The 16518-nt window shown below is 54.9% G+C and overlaps 1 protein-coding gene across 1 annotated transcript in view; it reads left to right on the top strand.

The window, feature by feature from the left end:
* PRKCA (protein kinase C, alpha) overlaps positions 1–16518 on the top strand; it is a 283500-nt gene that overhangs the window by 240124 nt on the left and 26858 nt on the right. The window contains exons 9-13 of the mRNA XM_014532469.1: positions 3898–4032; positions 4811–4984; positions 7081–7172; positions 9904–9966; positions 10864–11002. Coding sequence (XP_014387955.1) covers positions 3898–4032; positions 4811–4984; positions 7081–7172; positions 9904–9966; positions 10864–11002 — 603 coding nt within the window. The remainder of the gene's footprint in view (positions 1–3897; positions 4033–4810; positions 4985–7080; positions 7173–9903; positions 9967–10863; positions 11003–16518) is intronic.

Here is a 16518-nt window from a genome sequence, read left to right as displayed (position 1 = left end):
TCTGTTACGTATAACAAAAAGCGGCGTCGTGGTAGAAATTACATAACGGCAATCATTCTTCCTTTCAAAACGCTTTCTATGAAAAGGAACTGCCTTCCGCTGTGTCCCTTCACCCACTTGCTCTAAAAGTGTTTGAGGGCCCTGCCCCAGGCGCTCTGCTGGGCGCCGGCGCTATATCCGTGCACAGCGCAGATGAGCACCCCGCGTGCCTCCCAGTGGGGGAAGAAAGAGAAATATGTAACGGGTCGTGAGGAGAGCGTGAGGGGGGACAGGATGCTGCACTGACTACCGCGGGTGGGGAAGCTCAGGCTCGAAGCGTCACCCGAGCAGAGATGGGAGCACGCCCTGGGCCTGCACGGGTCCGAGGAAGCACGGAGTGCGAAGGCCCTCGGCGACAAGCAGGCTCGGTGTGTTCCAGGAGATGAAACCTTAGCCAGCGACCAGCAGGCATTTTATTCACCCAGGCGTGCTCCCCAGGAGGCCAGGATGGCCGTGAAGGAGCAGAATCTTAATCCGTTGCCCGGTGGCCGAGCAGGAGGTCATAGGCGCCGCGACTCATGGCTGGTTAGAGATACACAGGCGCGGCTGCACTCCGTTAACGGAGCCACTGAAACACCTCCCGGGTCCTTTGTGGTTGTCGGCTCCAGGAGCCACGTGACTTCCCTGAGCTAACGCTGCCGTGGCTGCAGGTGAACGGCTACCTTAGATGTAAGGCTCTGTGCTGAGGTCCCGGTTGTCCATGGCATCGCTGTTTCTGTTACCCATGGGGCGGCACCGAAACGCCATCCGCATCCTATTGCTGGGGCTCTTGGGATGAGCCCTGAACACAGAGCATTTTCATTGTAGGGAGAAAAGTTTAGAAGAAACCCACAGTATTCGTCTGCTCCTGTGGTTGGTCGCCATTGGCCGTCCACCCTCGGGATCTTAGAAAGAAGCTTCCATTGTTCCCGGTCCCTCTCTCTACACTTTGCAGACATCTTCGATCAATACGTTCTTCCAAGCCGTGTTTTCTATTAGGCAAGAGGACACAGCATTGCCGAAGACATTCTCAGAATAGGTAGGAACAGACGCAGGGATAGTGGAATGGAGTTGAACAGTCCAGCATTCTTCGGAGGGTCACCCAAAGGCTCTGTGGTCATAGGATGGACCCCTGGGAGACCTGGAATTCTTCGTCTCTGCATTCTCACCGTAATGAATCGTTGGGGTTAGGTTCCTACTGAAGAGTTCTTTCTCTTGGGCGCTGTCATATCAGAGGCTGGTGACAGGACTCCACACTTTCCCCGGGTCTTCATTCTGTCTTCCCACATCCCACAGATAATACATCATCATTATGCAAAACCCCAGCGTTGCAGAGTAGCTGTGGTATTAAGTGAAACCATTTGGAATTGCCATTACTGTCAGACAGACAGTCCCATCTCATCAGTTACAAATGGCCCAACCGAATAGAAAACGAACATCCCCCGCGATCCGACCCCTCGTAGCGACCTGGCGTTGTAGTTTGGCGCATCCACCGCTCACGTTTAATTTGAAAAGTCCCCCACAGTGAGCTGCAGAGCCTCTCGCAATCCAAACATGGGCTTTAAACGCACCCGCACGCCTCCACTCCACCTCTGAGAATCGGGGTGGTGGGGCAGAGGTGCTCTCCGGTTCACTTGTCGTGATGTGCTTTACAGAAACAGCAGCACAGGAGTCCCTTAAGGTGGGAGCGCCTTCGATGGCGGCAAACCGTTGTGACTTTTCAGGAATAGCTCTTGTGTAAGAGGAGGTGTGTGTCAGTTATTAATGAGTGAGTTTCCTGATGGGAGAACACTGCTCATCCCCACAACCCCGGCTTATGAAAATGGTATAGGACATTCTAAAAGAGAAGAGAAAAACGGAAGCCACGGTACATAGTGCGGTAAAATAAAATGACTTCCACTACTGAAGATTTCGCAGGCTTTCTTAAAAATTAGGCTAAAACTCAGCATGGCTTACTGGCCATGAGTTAGCAACTCAGAATCCAGGATTTTTCCGTTCCTTGGAAGATGGCCTGGTAGCCTCAGGTCCGGTCTGGCACTGGGGAGACTGAGCGGCAAGGTTTGAGCTGGGTTTTGTGGGGATCGTGAGGGCCTGGCTCCGACGGGAAGAATAACCGAAGACCCACAGCAGGAGCGAAGCTGGCGTGGCCGGGACAGAGGGCTGGGGCGTGGCAGGGGCTCCGGTCAGAGGCAGAGCCCAGCCAAGCGTCTGTCTCCTCCTCCTGTGAGGACTCAGCCTTTTCTCTCCGCCCCGTGGGAGCCAGAGCTCTGGTTGGGTTACGGCCCCCACGTGCCTGGGTGAAAAGGCCCGTCTCAGTGTGGAGGCGCCCCCACCGCCCACGTGCCCCCCTTCTCGGCCCTGGCGTTGAAGAGTGTTGAAGGCGCGGGACTGTTGGGAATGCCGGTGAGGCGGGACCCCTGGCCTGGCCCGGCCCATCACAGTGTCCCCCTGAGTTACAGGTGTGCACGCTCCGCAGCTACTTCGAGCACCCGGAGCAGCGAGTCTGCGGCGTTAGGGTCTTTTCAGATGTTGCTGCGGATGGAGCTCCTGATAACATAAACGTCATCTCTTTGCGCCTCTTTCCGATAACGTTTTCTTTTTATAAATCAGAAGAGCATGATAGAGTGGCTTAGCCGGCATTCTCCTCTCAAACTCGAACTTCCCGGTTAGTCATTTAAAGTTAGACACAACCCAGAAAGTCTCTCAACTTGGGACGGGTCCCAGGGCAGCTGCCGGGAGGACGGGCTGGTCCTGAGGTTGAGGGCGGCTCTGGTGGGACCCGAGTCCTGGCTTTCCTGGCAAGTCTGTCTTAAATGGCCTTCCATCCTCTGTCGGAGGGGAGGCCGGTCTATGTGTCATGGCAGCGCAGGCTCTGTGGTTACAGAGCATCCGTGTTCCCTGCGGCCCCTAAGTCCCACCTCCCACGTGCGCTGCCAACAGGGGTTGAGTTCAGCTGTACTCAGTCCTTTTGACCTTAAAGCAGAAAAGTAGGGCCCATTTTCCCCCCGTGTTTTGTTGTTGTTGTTTTCTACTCCCCCCACCCCACCCCGTGTTTTAATATCTCTGCTTAACTGGGCTGCTCAGCCCCTCTGAGCATGCATTCAGGCCACGCGGTTTGATCCCTATATAGACCAGTTTTTTTTATAAAATATATTTTTATTGATTTCAGAGGGGAAGAGGGAGGGAGAGAGAGATAGAAGCATCAATGATGAGAGAGAATCATCGATTGGCTGCCTCCTGCTGGCCCCCTACCAGGGATCGAGCCCGAAACCCGATCATGTAACCCATGTAGCCGGGAATCGAACAGTGACCTCTTGGTTTATGGGTGGATGCTCGACCACTGAGCCCACCCGCCCGGTGTTACTGTGCCTCTTAAAGGAGCAGTACATCACCCCCACAGCTTGCCACGGAGGTTCCTCTCCAGGGGACGTGGTCTCCCTTTTGGCAGGGGTACAGTTTCCTTCTGCAGGGGAACCTTCTGTTGGAAAATCTACCAATAAGGAAAACATCAGCGCACAGTTTATTTCTTTTCTCTCATGGTAACTGTATGAAGCCCCCACTTCCCCAGCCGTTATGTTTATATCCCGGGGTGAGACCCAGCCTGCCCTGGGCAGAGCCCCCTGACTTGGTCCTTGGTTAACAAGAGAGTTGTCTCTGCGTAGGTCAGGGCGGTTTCTGGGCACTTTGCAAGTGTTGCCCTTCACGTGAGTACAGCCAGTGAGTGGGAATAGGTATGTCTCCTCAGGCCCCTCGCCCCTCTTCTCGCCGCCTCCCACCTCCCACCTCCCAGGAGCATCAAGCCTGGTTACAGTGTTCCCTGTCTGTCTTTTCCTGGGGAAGGAATGTCTGACTGTGTGTCCCTGTCTGCTTGCTGTTCAGAAAGCCAAGCTTGGCCCTGCTGGGAACAGAGCATACGGCCCCTCGCCAGACAGGAGACTTTCCAACAACCTGGACCGCGTGAAGCTCACCGACTTCAATTTCCTCATGGTGCTGGGGAAGGGGAGTTTTGGAAAGGTAAGAAGGAGGGCCCGGCCCCTGCCGCAGCCGGGCCTTCGTCCCGCGTGCCGGGTCGGCTCGTTCCTCCTGGCGTTTCCGGAGCAGCCTTGCAGGTTCCCCTGCTCCCTGTCCCTGCGTCTCAGGTGCTTCCCACCTCATTTCATTACAAACAACTGCATCCGAGCAGCGACCAAGGGTCGCCGTGCAGCACCGTGCATCTCGGTGCTCGGAGCAGAGTGGGTGCTCCACGGTGTTGGCTGAGTGAATAGCTTTCACGCCTGAAAATGAAGAGTTGACTTGTAGTAAGTGAATGGAATCATTACGAGATACCGAGCTGGGCATCTTCAGCCTGTGTGTCCACATTTGGCTTTTCTGGCCCCAAATCTCACCCTACATGCAGGAACTCATTGCTGTCCTGCCTGCTTCTTTGTCTTGGTTCCTGGCTCATGAGAAGCTTATGAAAGTCAGTCCCTTTTTTGCCCTCAGGATGCTCCTGGAGAAATGCACAGTCCCACCCCAACACTGATAATGTCACGTATTCCTATTAGCAGCCGTAACAGCGCCATCGTGTGGCGACAGCCTGCACAGTGTGCAAATCTGGCCGCCTTAAAAAAAACCGACAGCGTGCGGGCGGGATTTAATTGGCAGTGACCTGCGATGTTTCATAGTTTGCACATCAAGTGGAACTTTATGAATGCTTTCACGTCACACGCTTCCACCGTTGCACGCACTGTCTCCCCGACAGGGCTGCCTCCTGCCCCCAGCCGGTCTCAGGTGGCCCCTCCTCTGCTCTCAGGTGATGCTGGCGGACAGGAAGGGCACAGAAGAGCTCTACGCCATCAAAATCCTGAAGAAGGATGTGGTGATCCAGGACGACGACGTGGAGTGCACCATGGTGGAGAAGCGCGTGCTGGCCCTGCTGGACAAGCCCCCGTTCCTGACGCAGCTGCACTCCTGCTTCCAGACCGTGGTAAGGACCCAGCACACCGCGCACTCGGGCCGCCCTGAGCCACGCACTGTCCTACCCACGTTACTTTGCAGAGAAGGTTGGAGACCGCTCAGCCCTGAGCCTTCTCCGCCCGGCAGAGGCGACCGGGGACAGCCCCTCCGCCTGGTGCCGCGGTCAGTTCGGAGCCTCCCCTCCTGGTGGGGTGCCCTACTTAGAGAGTTGGCATTCGTTCCATTTAATTCAGCAAACGTTTGTATCAAAGGTTTTCTTCCTGCCAGGCAATGTGCTGGGACTTCGAGACGGAGCAACAATAAGATAACTCAGAGTGCTGGCTCGGTAGCAGGCCAGCTAGCCAGCTGCCCAGCGTTGCCTGGGGACTTTCGGAGGCTCGGTTTTGTAAAAGAGTGTGTTCCTCTTCAGTGCACACAGCAGGGGTGGGCAATCTGGCCTGTGCTGTTCAGCCTGTGAGCTCTAAGAAAGGTTTAAGAAGCAATAAGAATTCCATTTCGTGGCATGTGAAAGGTAGATGGAGTTCAGGTGTCAGCGCCATGAGAAGGTGTCTTGGTGCACAGCCAGGCCCAGACAGTCACCGTCGTCGGTGGCCGCCTTCCTGCTACGAAGGCAGGGTTGGGTAGTGGCAAGACACCCACACAACCTACAATATTGACTGTCTGGCCCTTTAAGGAGAAAGTTTGCTGAGCCCTGTCCTATGGTGGAACTAGGCAGAGGACAGAGAATATTCCGGAGCACTCATCAGCTAGTGGCGGGACCCGGGCCCTGGCGTGGTGCTTGCAGGTGGCCCGCAAGAAATAGGAACTCGGAGGTGGCACCCAGTGCGGCATCCCCACTGCTCAGCCGCTCTCCTCGCTAAGATAGGGCTCAATCATCGGTCACTGTAACGTTACTCTGTGGTGGTTACAATTCCCTCAGCCAGAAATTGACTTTCTGTTTTCTGTCTCCCTTTAAAAATCTGTTGGGAGGCGCCCCCTTAAAGCTCTTGGATTTTAAAATCTCACAATGGCAGTGCAGCCGCACAAGATCAGACGTGGGGTGCAGAGCCGGGTGCGGCCATCGTGTGCCCGCCTCGCACTAGGGCCCGGGCGGGCAGCTCCCCGCTCCCAGCAGCACCCAAGTAGCACTGAGGGGAGAGAGACAATGTGCGAGGAAGAGAGAGCCACGTCTTGAATCCCAGCCCAGATCCTGTAACCCTGGTTACGCTGATTAAGCTCCAGAACGCTACAAAGCAGAGAAATAAAGATGAAATTAAAGTTCATAACGGCAAGGCTGGAGAAGGAAGCTCCCAGAGCCGTATCCTGCCTGGTGGCAGCAGCTTCATCATTTCTCCTTCCCTGGGCAACACTTCAGTGTTTCATAACCTCTGAAATGGCGATGTTTTCTAGAAGGGAACAGAGGTCAGCTGTCAGCTGGGCATGCTGTCCCTGCGACCCCCACTCCGTCTCCCCTCTGTCCCAGCACACTGCCCTCAGACGTATGCACATTTATTTGGTTCTATGATGTGTGCCCTTCCTGGGGCCAGCGCTTAGCATACCAGTAAGAGAGGACATCAGAACCACACGGGCATATTATGGATGCCAAAGCGCTTTTGATTCTCCTCTCCATTGCAGTCCCCTCCCCCACAGTAAATGTGGTTGAGCATTTATAATGCATACGCCCAACCTGACTCACAGGGTTTGTGTTCAGAAGCACCCAGCTAAACATATGACTGCATTGCTCTCGCATGCCTCTTAGACAGTGCAAAGCAGAAACACTGGTTGAAACTAAATAATTGGCCCCTATGGATTCCTCAGTCGTCCCTAACTTAGGACAGTGTTCTGTGTGTGGGAGCAAAGGGTAGACCATTTGAGGCCATGACTGTCACAGGGAGCGTACATGACCAGAGGGGCCATGACATCCGAGTTAGGTACTGACCACCTCCCCAGGGCCCTCACGCAGTAGGTCCGTGGCTTACTCTTCACTTGGGAAGAGACGTGTCGAAGGGCGGCCCTGTGCGGACTGTCAGCGTGGCCCACGCTTCCCTAAGAGAAAGCCACGCCCGGTCTGGGAAGCGTGAGGGGCGCCCTCCCCGGCTCAGCTCACCTGTCGCACTTGGCCTTCAGGATCGGCTGTACTTCGTCATGGAATACGTCAACGGCGGGGACCTCATGTACCACATCCAGCAAGTAGGAAAATTTAAGGAGCCACAAGCAGTGTGAGTATTTGGTTTAAGTCCCTTAGTTGAGACACACAGCAGCCCCAGCTGGGAGCTCCTGGCTGGGTGAGATGCAGGTGGGCTCTGCCCAGTTCAGGGGAGGGAGGGCTGTCACCTCCAGGGGTTGGGGGGCAGGTTTATTGGCGGGGTCCATCTCCGTGTGTCCTAAGGAGAGGGTTACGTGCTTCTTGTAAGTCGGGATGCGGGCGCAGCCCTTGTTGGTTGGCTCAGCCCCTCTGCCCCTCAGTTACTGGACTCATGGTCATGCGCACCCACCACGCCCCAGGCAGCGGGACGGTGAAGGCATGAGCGGCTCCTGCCCTGGGAACTCACCCTCTGGCTGGAGTGGGGGGACTCACTCGACAGTTGTAACTCGTTGCCATAATGTTAAAGGTGGCCCAGGACACCATGCAAACCCCCAAAAAGCGGGGGGTGAGGGAAGAGCATCCTGGGGATTGCCCGTCTCAGAGGCTCAGGATGTGGAGGGGCAGCGGAGGGGGTACTCGGGGTGACACTCCCAGTGGGTGCCAGGCCGGAGAATGGGAAGGTTGGTGTGGCCAGGAGGAGGTGGAGATGGGAGGGCGGTGTGGCTGGAGAAATCTATGGAGAGCAGAGAACAAAGCAGAGGGACTCGTGTTTGAGAAGTCTCTGGAGGAAGAGAACCAGACGTGGTGACTGTGGGGGTGAGCAGAGAGAAGCCTCTTCGTATGATGCCCCATTTTAGGTGAGGGGGGGCAGCCAGCCAGGAGGAGGGGGTTGGGGGGAGAATCAGGAGCTCCGTTTGGAAGGTTTCATTGGGACGCGCCTTGGATGCCGGGATAGGCATCAGCCACGTGGGAGAGAGACCGGCTCCAGGGAAAGATGGAGAGTCTTCCGTCCAGAGGGCAGGCGTGGGTGCCTGAGAAGCCATCCCCCTTCTCGGGGCCAGGAAGTCCCAGGCAGCACTGGGGAGCAAAGCTGAACACACAGCGCTTCCTTCCCCTCCACGGGGACGCCGGTGGCATGTGTCCCGAGGGGTCCCGTCTGCACGTGTTCATGGGATTCTGGCTGACGTTCATGGGAGAGTTGAGTCGGAGACGCTGGCCTGTGTGCAGGGTCTGCCCCGGGGAAGGTGGCGCAGGCCGCGGGGGAAGTCCGCTAGCAAGCGTAGAAAACGTGAAGGCGGGTTTCATTCTCTTCCGTTTTCAGAAACGCCTGCCCTTATCCCCTCGCTCGTGTTGTCCGTCAGAAAGCCTTAGCATGCTCGGATTGTCGAGTGAAGCTGAGCTAAAGAGCATGGAGCCGAATAGCCACCCTGTGTTATAAAGTGACATAAAGGGCTAGTCCCCTTTCATTGTATTTGTGTTGCCAGGAAGGTTTTATTTTTTAAAAGATAGAAAAGCACGAAAAATATTGTCCAAGCCGCCTATAATCCATCTCTTATTTCTCTCCGATCTCTCCCCTCTCCCACCCGCGCCCCCCCCCATACACACACACACACACACACACACACACACACACACACACACCAGTGAGGGGTTTGGTCCTTGTGGTTGGGTTTTCTCGGCTCACGCAGACATCTGTGCTCACCTAGGCCTCCTGGGTTGATGTGCGCACAGGCAGTTCTGTGGCTCCTCAGACTTCAGAGCTTCCTGAATACAATACCAATTTAAAACATCTCTCAGCGTTTATCCTGCGTGTTAGACATGCACCTACAAACGATTCTTAAGTGACGGCAGCCGCTGCTTTCTATCATGAATTATTTAGAAGGGTAAACTCGGGCATGAGTCACGGCGTGTGCCCCACTTATCCCGGCGCTCAGGGTAGCGGTGGGGGTGAGGAATCCAGCTCAGGAGCTCACCGCACACTCCGCTTCGTCTTCCAGGAATAACCGTGTGTTTAACACTGATGTATTCTGTTCACGAGGAGGAACGTGGACATCGGCTCCGCCGCCGTCCCAATCGGCTCTGGCAGAGAGCAGTCTAACAGCCACTCATTAAAAAAAATATATTGATTGGTTTCAGAGAAAGGAAGGGAGAGGGAAAGAGAGAACCATCAATGATGAGAGAGAATCATGGGTCAGCTGCCTCCTGCACGCCCCCTACTGGGGATTGAGCCCACAACCCAGGCATGTGCCCTGAATGGAATCGAAACCCTGACCTCCTGGTTCCTGGGTTGCCACTCAACCACTAAGTCATACCAGCCGGACTAGCAGCCACTCTTTAAGAGATTGTATTAGGGCCCAGCCGGTGTGGCTCAGTGGTTGAGTGTCAACCCAGGAACGGGGAGGTCAGGGTTCGATTCCCGGGCAGGGTACATGCCCGGTTGCTAGCTCAATCTTCAGAGTAGGGTGTGCAGGAAGCAGCCGATCCATGATTCTCTCTCATCATTGATGTTTCTCTCTCTCTCTCTCCCTCTCTGAAATAAATAAAAAATATATTTAAAAAAAATTTTTTGAACAAAGATTGTATTAGGAAATTCTCTTATAAGTTACCTGTCCACCTGCCCCAGATGAGAAGTGCTTGTTTCTGGGCAGGAGCTAAATCCATCTCGTTGGTTTTATTAGCTGTGTCATCTGTAGGGGCAGTTGGAGCGATGAACGGCAGAGGGAAGGGGGCGGGGGGGGCTGGAAGAGCAGGCGGGAGGCGACGCTAATCTCTGACCATCTCACTTCCCCGGCACCTGGACTGGGTGGGACAGGGACCAGGTCCCCAGGAGTCCAGACGAGCCTGACCAGCTTTTTCTCTTGCAGATTCTATGCAGCAGAGATTTCCATTGGACTGTTCTTCCTTCATAAACGAGGAATCATTTATAGGTGCGTGGCGAAACTCCCCCACCCTCCGTGCAGTTGAGCATTTGGCTGGACCCCTGGGTCTCTGTGGGCGTGTAATTCTGGGATGGGGACTTTGTGGAGTCCATGACACACCACCCCCCCCCAGGCAACAGACCCCTGCTGGGACCCTCCAGGTGATCGGAACCACCTTCTGATCTCAGGACCTCACATATTTGTCTCCTTTCTGCTTCCAACAAGAAAACATGCTTTTCTTTCCACGGACCGCTCCCGCCTCTGCCTTGGATGCGGGAGGGAGGTCAGAGGGCGATGGAAACAGGATTTCTGTGAGACGCTCAGCTGGATGAGGACATGGGGAAGTGGGAGAGAGGCCAGGGAAATGCTCCTGAGTTAAATCCTTCTGGTTGTCAGCTGTCGCGAAGGTCTGGTGCCAAAGGGAGAAGAATGTCTTCCAGCATTGAGTGGAGAGAGATGGAAAGGGCCTGTGGTCCAAGGCAGGAGAGGGAACACGTGTGGAACCCATGGGGTGGTGCTGTACCTGTGGTCTGCACACCTGGTTTTGGGTCAGACCCCTCTGCGTGGGATGCAACTAAATTGGACGACTGGCCTGTCCCAGATCTGCTAACTCGGAATCTCTGGTGATTCCCTCGTGCAGCCAATGGTTGGGGACTTACTAGTTCGGCGATTTAGTCGTTCATTCAACACCCATCCATTAAGAACTTGCTGTGTCCTGGGCACTGTATGTATTAGGCTCTGGGGATAAAAAAAAATAGTAATTTCTGGTCCCGACTCCCCTGGTACTTACAGTTCATGTGCCATTGAGGTGGCAGCTCGTCAGATATGCGCCTCAGTAGCTGCAGAGCGAACCGTGCTCCGCACGCCGCCATGGGCAGGGCGCTGACGCTGTGCCCTTCCCCGCAGGGACCTGAAGTTAGACAACGTCATGCTGGACTCGGAGGGGCACATCAAGATCGCCGACTTCGGGATGTGCAAGGAGCACATGATGGACGGCGTCACGACCAGAACCTTCTGTGGGACCCCAGATTATATCGCCCCGGAGGTAGGGACCCCCATTCTCCTGTTTCCTAGACCAGCGCCTTCACACTGCAGCCACTGCTCCCTGCTGGGGTGCAGAGCCGTCCTTGAGTCACTGTGTGGGCCTGTGACGGCAGAACGCACTACACAGCAGAACAGGAAGTAGAGACACGCACACTCGTGCCACCTAGTCGGTGCACGCCTCGTTTTTGGATCTTTGCTCTCCTATGTGCGCGGGTAAGCCAGTTGCACAGTAAAACGTACTTCGTGGTCACGGTCCAAACAACTTAAGAAGCTGGGCAGGGAAGGAGGGCTCTGGCTTGTCAGGATGTTCTTCGTGGGAAAACTAGGTCAGAAGGTGGTTCCGGCCCTGGCTTTTTCGCGAAATCGGAGTGATTAGTGCTTAAAGGGCCCGTGGGCACTGACCATGTGTTTATTCTGGGACGGACGCACCGTGTGGCTCTGAGGTTTGTGTGCTGACAGCCGAGGCCGCGCTGCTCTTCTTCGTGATGCTGCCTGTGGAGTGCTTTCCTTCCTGGGTTGTACCCAGGCCGTGCAGGCAGCTCTGCCCACACACAGCCCGCGGGTGGACCGTCGCTTCCCGGCGAGCTCCCGCAGCTGCAAGGGGGCGGTGCAGAGTCAGGCCGGCCCTCGGCTTTCCATGGCAGCTGGTGACGGCTTTGTGGTATTTAGTCAACATAGCGTCCCCGGTATTTCTCTCGGAGGCAGTCGGGACAGTGGGAGGGACATGAGCGTAGAAGTCAGACCCCGGTGAGCTTCCGTCCTGACTCTTATGTACAGGCTGTGGGACCTCGGGCCAGCTCCTTGCCCTCTCGGAGCCCGTTTCCGCAGGGCGAGCTGGGAGAAGGATAAGCTCCGTGCAGCATTGCTGTCAGGACTCCAGTGCCTAACACGATGCTTGGCACCTAGTCAACCCCCAGGAGTGGCCATTATTCCGGAAGGGAAACATGCATGTTCCTTTGTTAAGGGCTTCTTGTTGGTTATATTCCTAGAGCATGTGGAAACAGAGTTAGACTATATTTTTAGAAACTTAAACTCTGAATTACATGGGCAAAGGCATTATGTTATCTTGATGAGTAATTTATTGGGATTTTTCTCCCAAAAGAGCTCACATATTAGTATCCCCAGGCATAACATGAGCTTTAATAGCCCTATTTTCAAACATGAATAGCAAGATCTTACAGTAGAAATACCCCCCACCCCACCCCCGGGCCATGTCATGCTAGGAACCTGGGAACAAGCTTTCAGACGGAGTGATCCTGAGGACACCTGGCAGAGAGAGGGATGCTGGGAACACGCCCTCAGAGAAAGGGATGCTGGGAACACGCCCTAGAGAGAGAGGGATGCTGAGAACACGCCCTCAGAGAGAGGGATGCTGGGAACATGCCCTAGGGCAGTGATGGCAAACCTTTTGAGCTCGGCATGTCAGCATTTTGAAAAACCCTAACTTAACTCTGGTGCCGTGTCACATATAGAAATTTTTTGATATTTGCCACCATAGTAAAACAAAGATTTATATTTTTGATATTTATTTGATATATTTAAATGCCATTTAACAAAGAAACATCAACCAAAAAAATGAGTTCACGTGTCACCTCTGACACACGTGTCATAGGTTCGCCATCACTGGTCTAGAGAGAGAGGGATGCTGGGAACACGCCCTAGAGAGAGAAGGATGCTGGGAACATGCCCTCAGAGAGAGGGATGCTGGGAATACGTCCTCAGAGGGGGATGCTCAGAAAACCAACTTTGGGCCTCGTAATACCCGGAAGATAGCATGGGCTGGCCCAAGTAGCCTCCGTTTCCACAAGCCTCATTCCTCTCCTTATACTCACTGCACAAGCAAGAACAAAGAGAGCAGCCCGCTGTTCATCAAGTGTCTACTACATGTCAGACACCTTACACACCTTCCCTCCGGTCCCATACCCAGCCCTGTAAGGGACGTAACATCAGGCCCCGGTTGCAGGGCAGGCGCCTGCAGGGTCAGGAATGGTCTGAGGCCTCCTTACTAAGAGATGCTGGAGTCAGGCGTCCACCCCTGGACCGCCTCCAGACCTGTGCACGCCCACCACACTAAATGCTGCTCACACCACAGGGAGTCACGTGTTCAGAGAGCACTGCGCATGCTTTCCTGGGCAAGCGGTGCCACCAGGTGCAGGGCGATATCAGACGAGGGCCCTGACCTCAGGGTGCTTACAGCTTAGGGGAGGGGAGCCCCGTGCAGATGAGCAGGAACCGAGATGGGTTTAGGTTCCAGTCAGCCTTCATTGAGAACGGAGCGGTGCTGCTCTGGGAGCTCAGTCAATAGTGGCTGGAGGTTGTTTCCCCTTCGGCCAGCGTTCTCCTCCGAAGGGCCCCCAGGGGTCATTGTGGGGTGGAGAAAGACCATCTAGGGTCGAGGTTTCTGAATTCTCCTGTCCTCTGTGTAAATCGTCCTGTCAGGTGGAGGCAAAATAATTATCTTAGATGGCATTTCCCTTAATAGGCAAAGCGGGGGCTTAAATAGTTATGGCTGTTTGTTCAGAAACCTTGAAATGGATTAGTACCATAGCATCTCCTCAACCGGGGAGAGGAGCTACGGCGGAAAAGGTCATTGACAGGTGTGATTTTGGAGTTGAGATGGTCGCCCGCGTAAGGGGCATTAATCAGAAAGTAATTCCTGGCCATGCCCATGTGTTCAGTGGTTAGAGCACCAGCAGCACACTGAAGGGTCTCGGGTCCAGTTTCTGGGCAAGGGCGACTACCTGGGTTTCAGGTTCTAGCCCCGGCCCTTATCAGGGTGCATCGGGAGGCAACAGATCTATGTCTCTCTCTCTCTCTCTCTCTCTCTCTCTCTGTCTCTCTCTCTCCTCCCTCCCTTCCACTGTAAAAATCAATGGAAAAAATAACCTCAGGTGAAGAATAACAATAAAAACCCAAGTGATTCCAACTTGAAGGCTACCCTTTGCTTTGACCTGGAAAGAATTCTCTGGGTCAGTGAGAGTCCTTGACAAGGCCACACAGACACTCTATCTGGACTTCATCCCCCACCAGAAAGTCAGTGATGTGGGTGTCTGAGAGCCAGCTGCAAATCAGCCGTCTCCCAGCCACGGACCAGACTCTGGTTCCTCGCCTCGCCCTTTTCTGGAAGAGAGAGAAGCAGCAGGAAGAGCATGTGCCTCCGGCTGGTGGACCTCTGCGTCCCTCCCGTGGGATGGGAGCGAGGCTTTCTGAAAATGCGCCGCGTGGAATGCTCCCTTGCAGCCTGTGGAGGGGGCGTTAGACCACACACGAAGGATGTAAGCTGCGATGCAGTGACTGTCTTCTGCCGTGTCACATTTCCTGCATGTGCAGGCGTTAAGTGACCTGCCCGAGGTCACACAGCTGGTAACATGCAAAGGTGGGATTAGGGCCCAAGACAGTCTGGCTCCAGAGCCCATGTATGGAGTCTTTCCAGATGTTTGCCCCATCTCCAGAAGTAGGAGAAAACTCCCAGAGTAACAGTGCGCTCAGATGTGATAGCCCATCTTTTCTTTGACATCCTTTAGGCCACGTTGCACATGTGGCCAAGTTCCAGATGTGACCCAAGTTGCACATTCCTCCACCTGAACGGCAGTCAGAGCCCTGAGTCAGGGGCGCCCCCGGCACCTGTAATGCGGTCAGTGACTTGGGATCTCACTCCAGCTGTTAAGACCAAGCAGGTCCCTCAGAAGCCAAGGGTGAACCAGCAACACTAAGTCCCTCTCCCTCACGTGCATCCATTAATCGGGTGTTTAGCAAGTGCCTACTAAGTGCCTGGGCACGCTGGGCAGGAAAGGAGAGCCCAGAAGGGACCTGGGAGGAGGCTGGGGCTGGGGCAGTTAGAAATACTGTCCGGGTTTAGAGAGACGTGGGTTTAGAGACGTGGCGAGACAGTATTCCCCTTGCCAGGAACAGGTGGCACCTCCAACACGGCTGAAATGGCCAGGAGAAGTCTGCGGGCACCTTGGCCACCCGTGGCCGGCCAGCCATGAGCAGAGGTGTAAACCCCTGGGAGTGTGGGGGCTGGATGAGTTTAGAGCTGACGACCTGTCCTTCCAGCCCAGCCTTGCCCGTGACAGCTGCAGGAGTCTGCATCTTTATGTCACATCTGCCTAATGGTTCAAGTTGACTCTGGTATCTATTAAGAGAAAGGCCTCCAGGTAAGATTCAGCCAATGGACCATCAGCTGTGACCTCTCTTCTGGAGGGTCAAGGGTCCCATCTGGAAGAGCCACAAATTAGGGACGGAAGGGAAAGAAAAGACCAAGAGGTGTACACAGAGGCAGAGAACCAGGAGGCTGTAGCGTCCACCTGGGATGTCCTGACCTTAGGTGTCCGCGTGGCTCCCTCCCTCACCTCCTTCCAGCCTCAGCTCAGATGTCCCCTCGGGGAGGCCACGATCCGGAGCCCCGCCCTGCAGGCAGATGCCTTTGGGACTGCTGGATGCGGCATGCTGCCTGCCAAGGTGCGGCTGTGGCACAGGAGACCAGGAGCAGAGCTGCAGGCTCGGAAGCTGCTGTTGGAAGGGTGGTTCACAAGGCTGCCAGGGGCTGAGGCAGATGGCAGGGGACGGAGTGCAGAGGACAGCTGGGGAACCTGAGTGCCCGAAGGTTGGCGGGACATCAGCCCGGGTCCCCCAGACAGGCAAGGTGCCCCCAGGGTTGGCATCCCGAGACCTTTCCTGGCCGTGGGGGAAAGGGTTGTAGAGAGGGACAGAGGATAAAAGGAGTAAAAGTTAAATGAGAAAGAGACTCAGGCGGTGCCCGCAGCCAGGCAGCCAGGCAGTAAATTACTTGGCAGACGGAGAAGAGCAGGGAAATGAGGTGGAGAGAGGCCAGGCGGCTCCGGCCACCCTGGGATCCGCGCCTCTGAATCACGGCCCCACACGCCCCACATACCCGCGAGGGTGCGAGCCAAGAAAGCACTGATTGAAGAAAGAGGATGATAAACCGAAGGGCACCTCTCTTTTTGTCAAAGGCCAGTTTCCTCCATGGAGGTCACAAGCCAGTGACTCCACTTCACAAGAGAAATGAAGCGGTGCTCACCCGCCCAGAAATATTTAAAGGGCCAAGGCCAGGCTTTTCCTTGGGTTCCCCCTTAAATTGTGTAACTCTCCCCAGGTCTTTTCAAGGAATTGTGCCGAGTGCATTAGCTCGTATACTCAGTTGTCTGCTCGCAGCTCTTTAACTGCCTCCCAGCTGGGCCTCATCTGGGCACCTCCAAACCCCAAACAAAGAAGAGGAATCTGCAAATCTCACTGTAGCTCCTGCTGGGTAGCCTCAGGCAGAGGCTAAATTAGCACCTCCTTAGAGATACAAGAGCCAGTGTACCCAGTGGTCACAGTGGGACCATCCAGATTACAACTCCTCAGATTCATAAGGGACACACTCAGGGGGCAGACTCATTGAGCACCAAAGCCCCACTGAAGCAAGTCTTGCCCCATAAGGGTGTCTCCAGCACAGAAGTTCTCCCACCATAGACACAGCTGATTCTCACAGCCAATTGGCCTGGAGGTCAATTC

Source organism: Myotis brandtii, unplaced genomic scaffold (genome assembly GCF_000412655.1).
Source record: "Myotis brandtii unplaced genomic scaffold, ASM41265v1 scaffold120, whole genome shotgun sequence".
Lineage (NCBI taxonomy): Eukaryota > Metazoa > Chordata > Mammalia > Chiroptera > Vespertilionidae > Myotis > Myotis brandtii.
The sequence above is the reverse complement of the archived record's forward strand: the minus strand, read 5'-3'. Positions and strand labels throughout refer to the sequence as shown.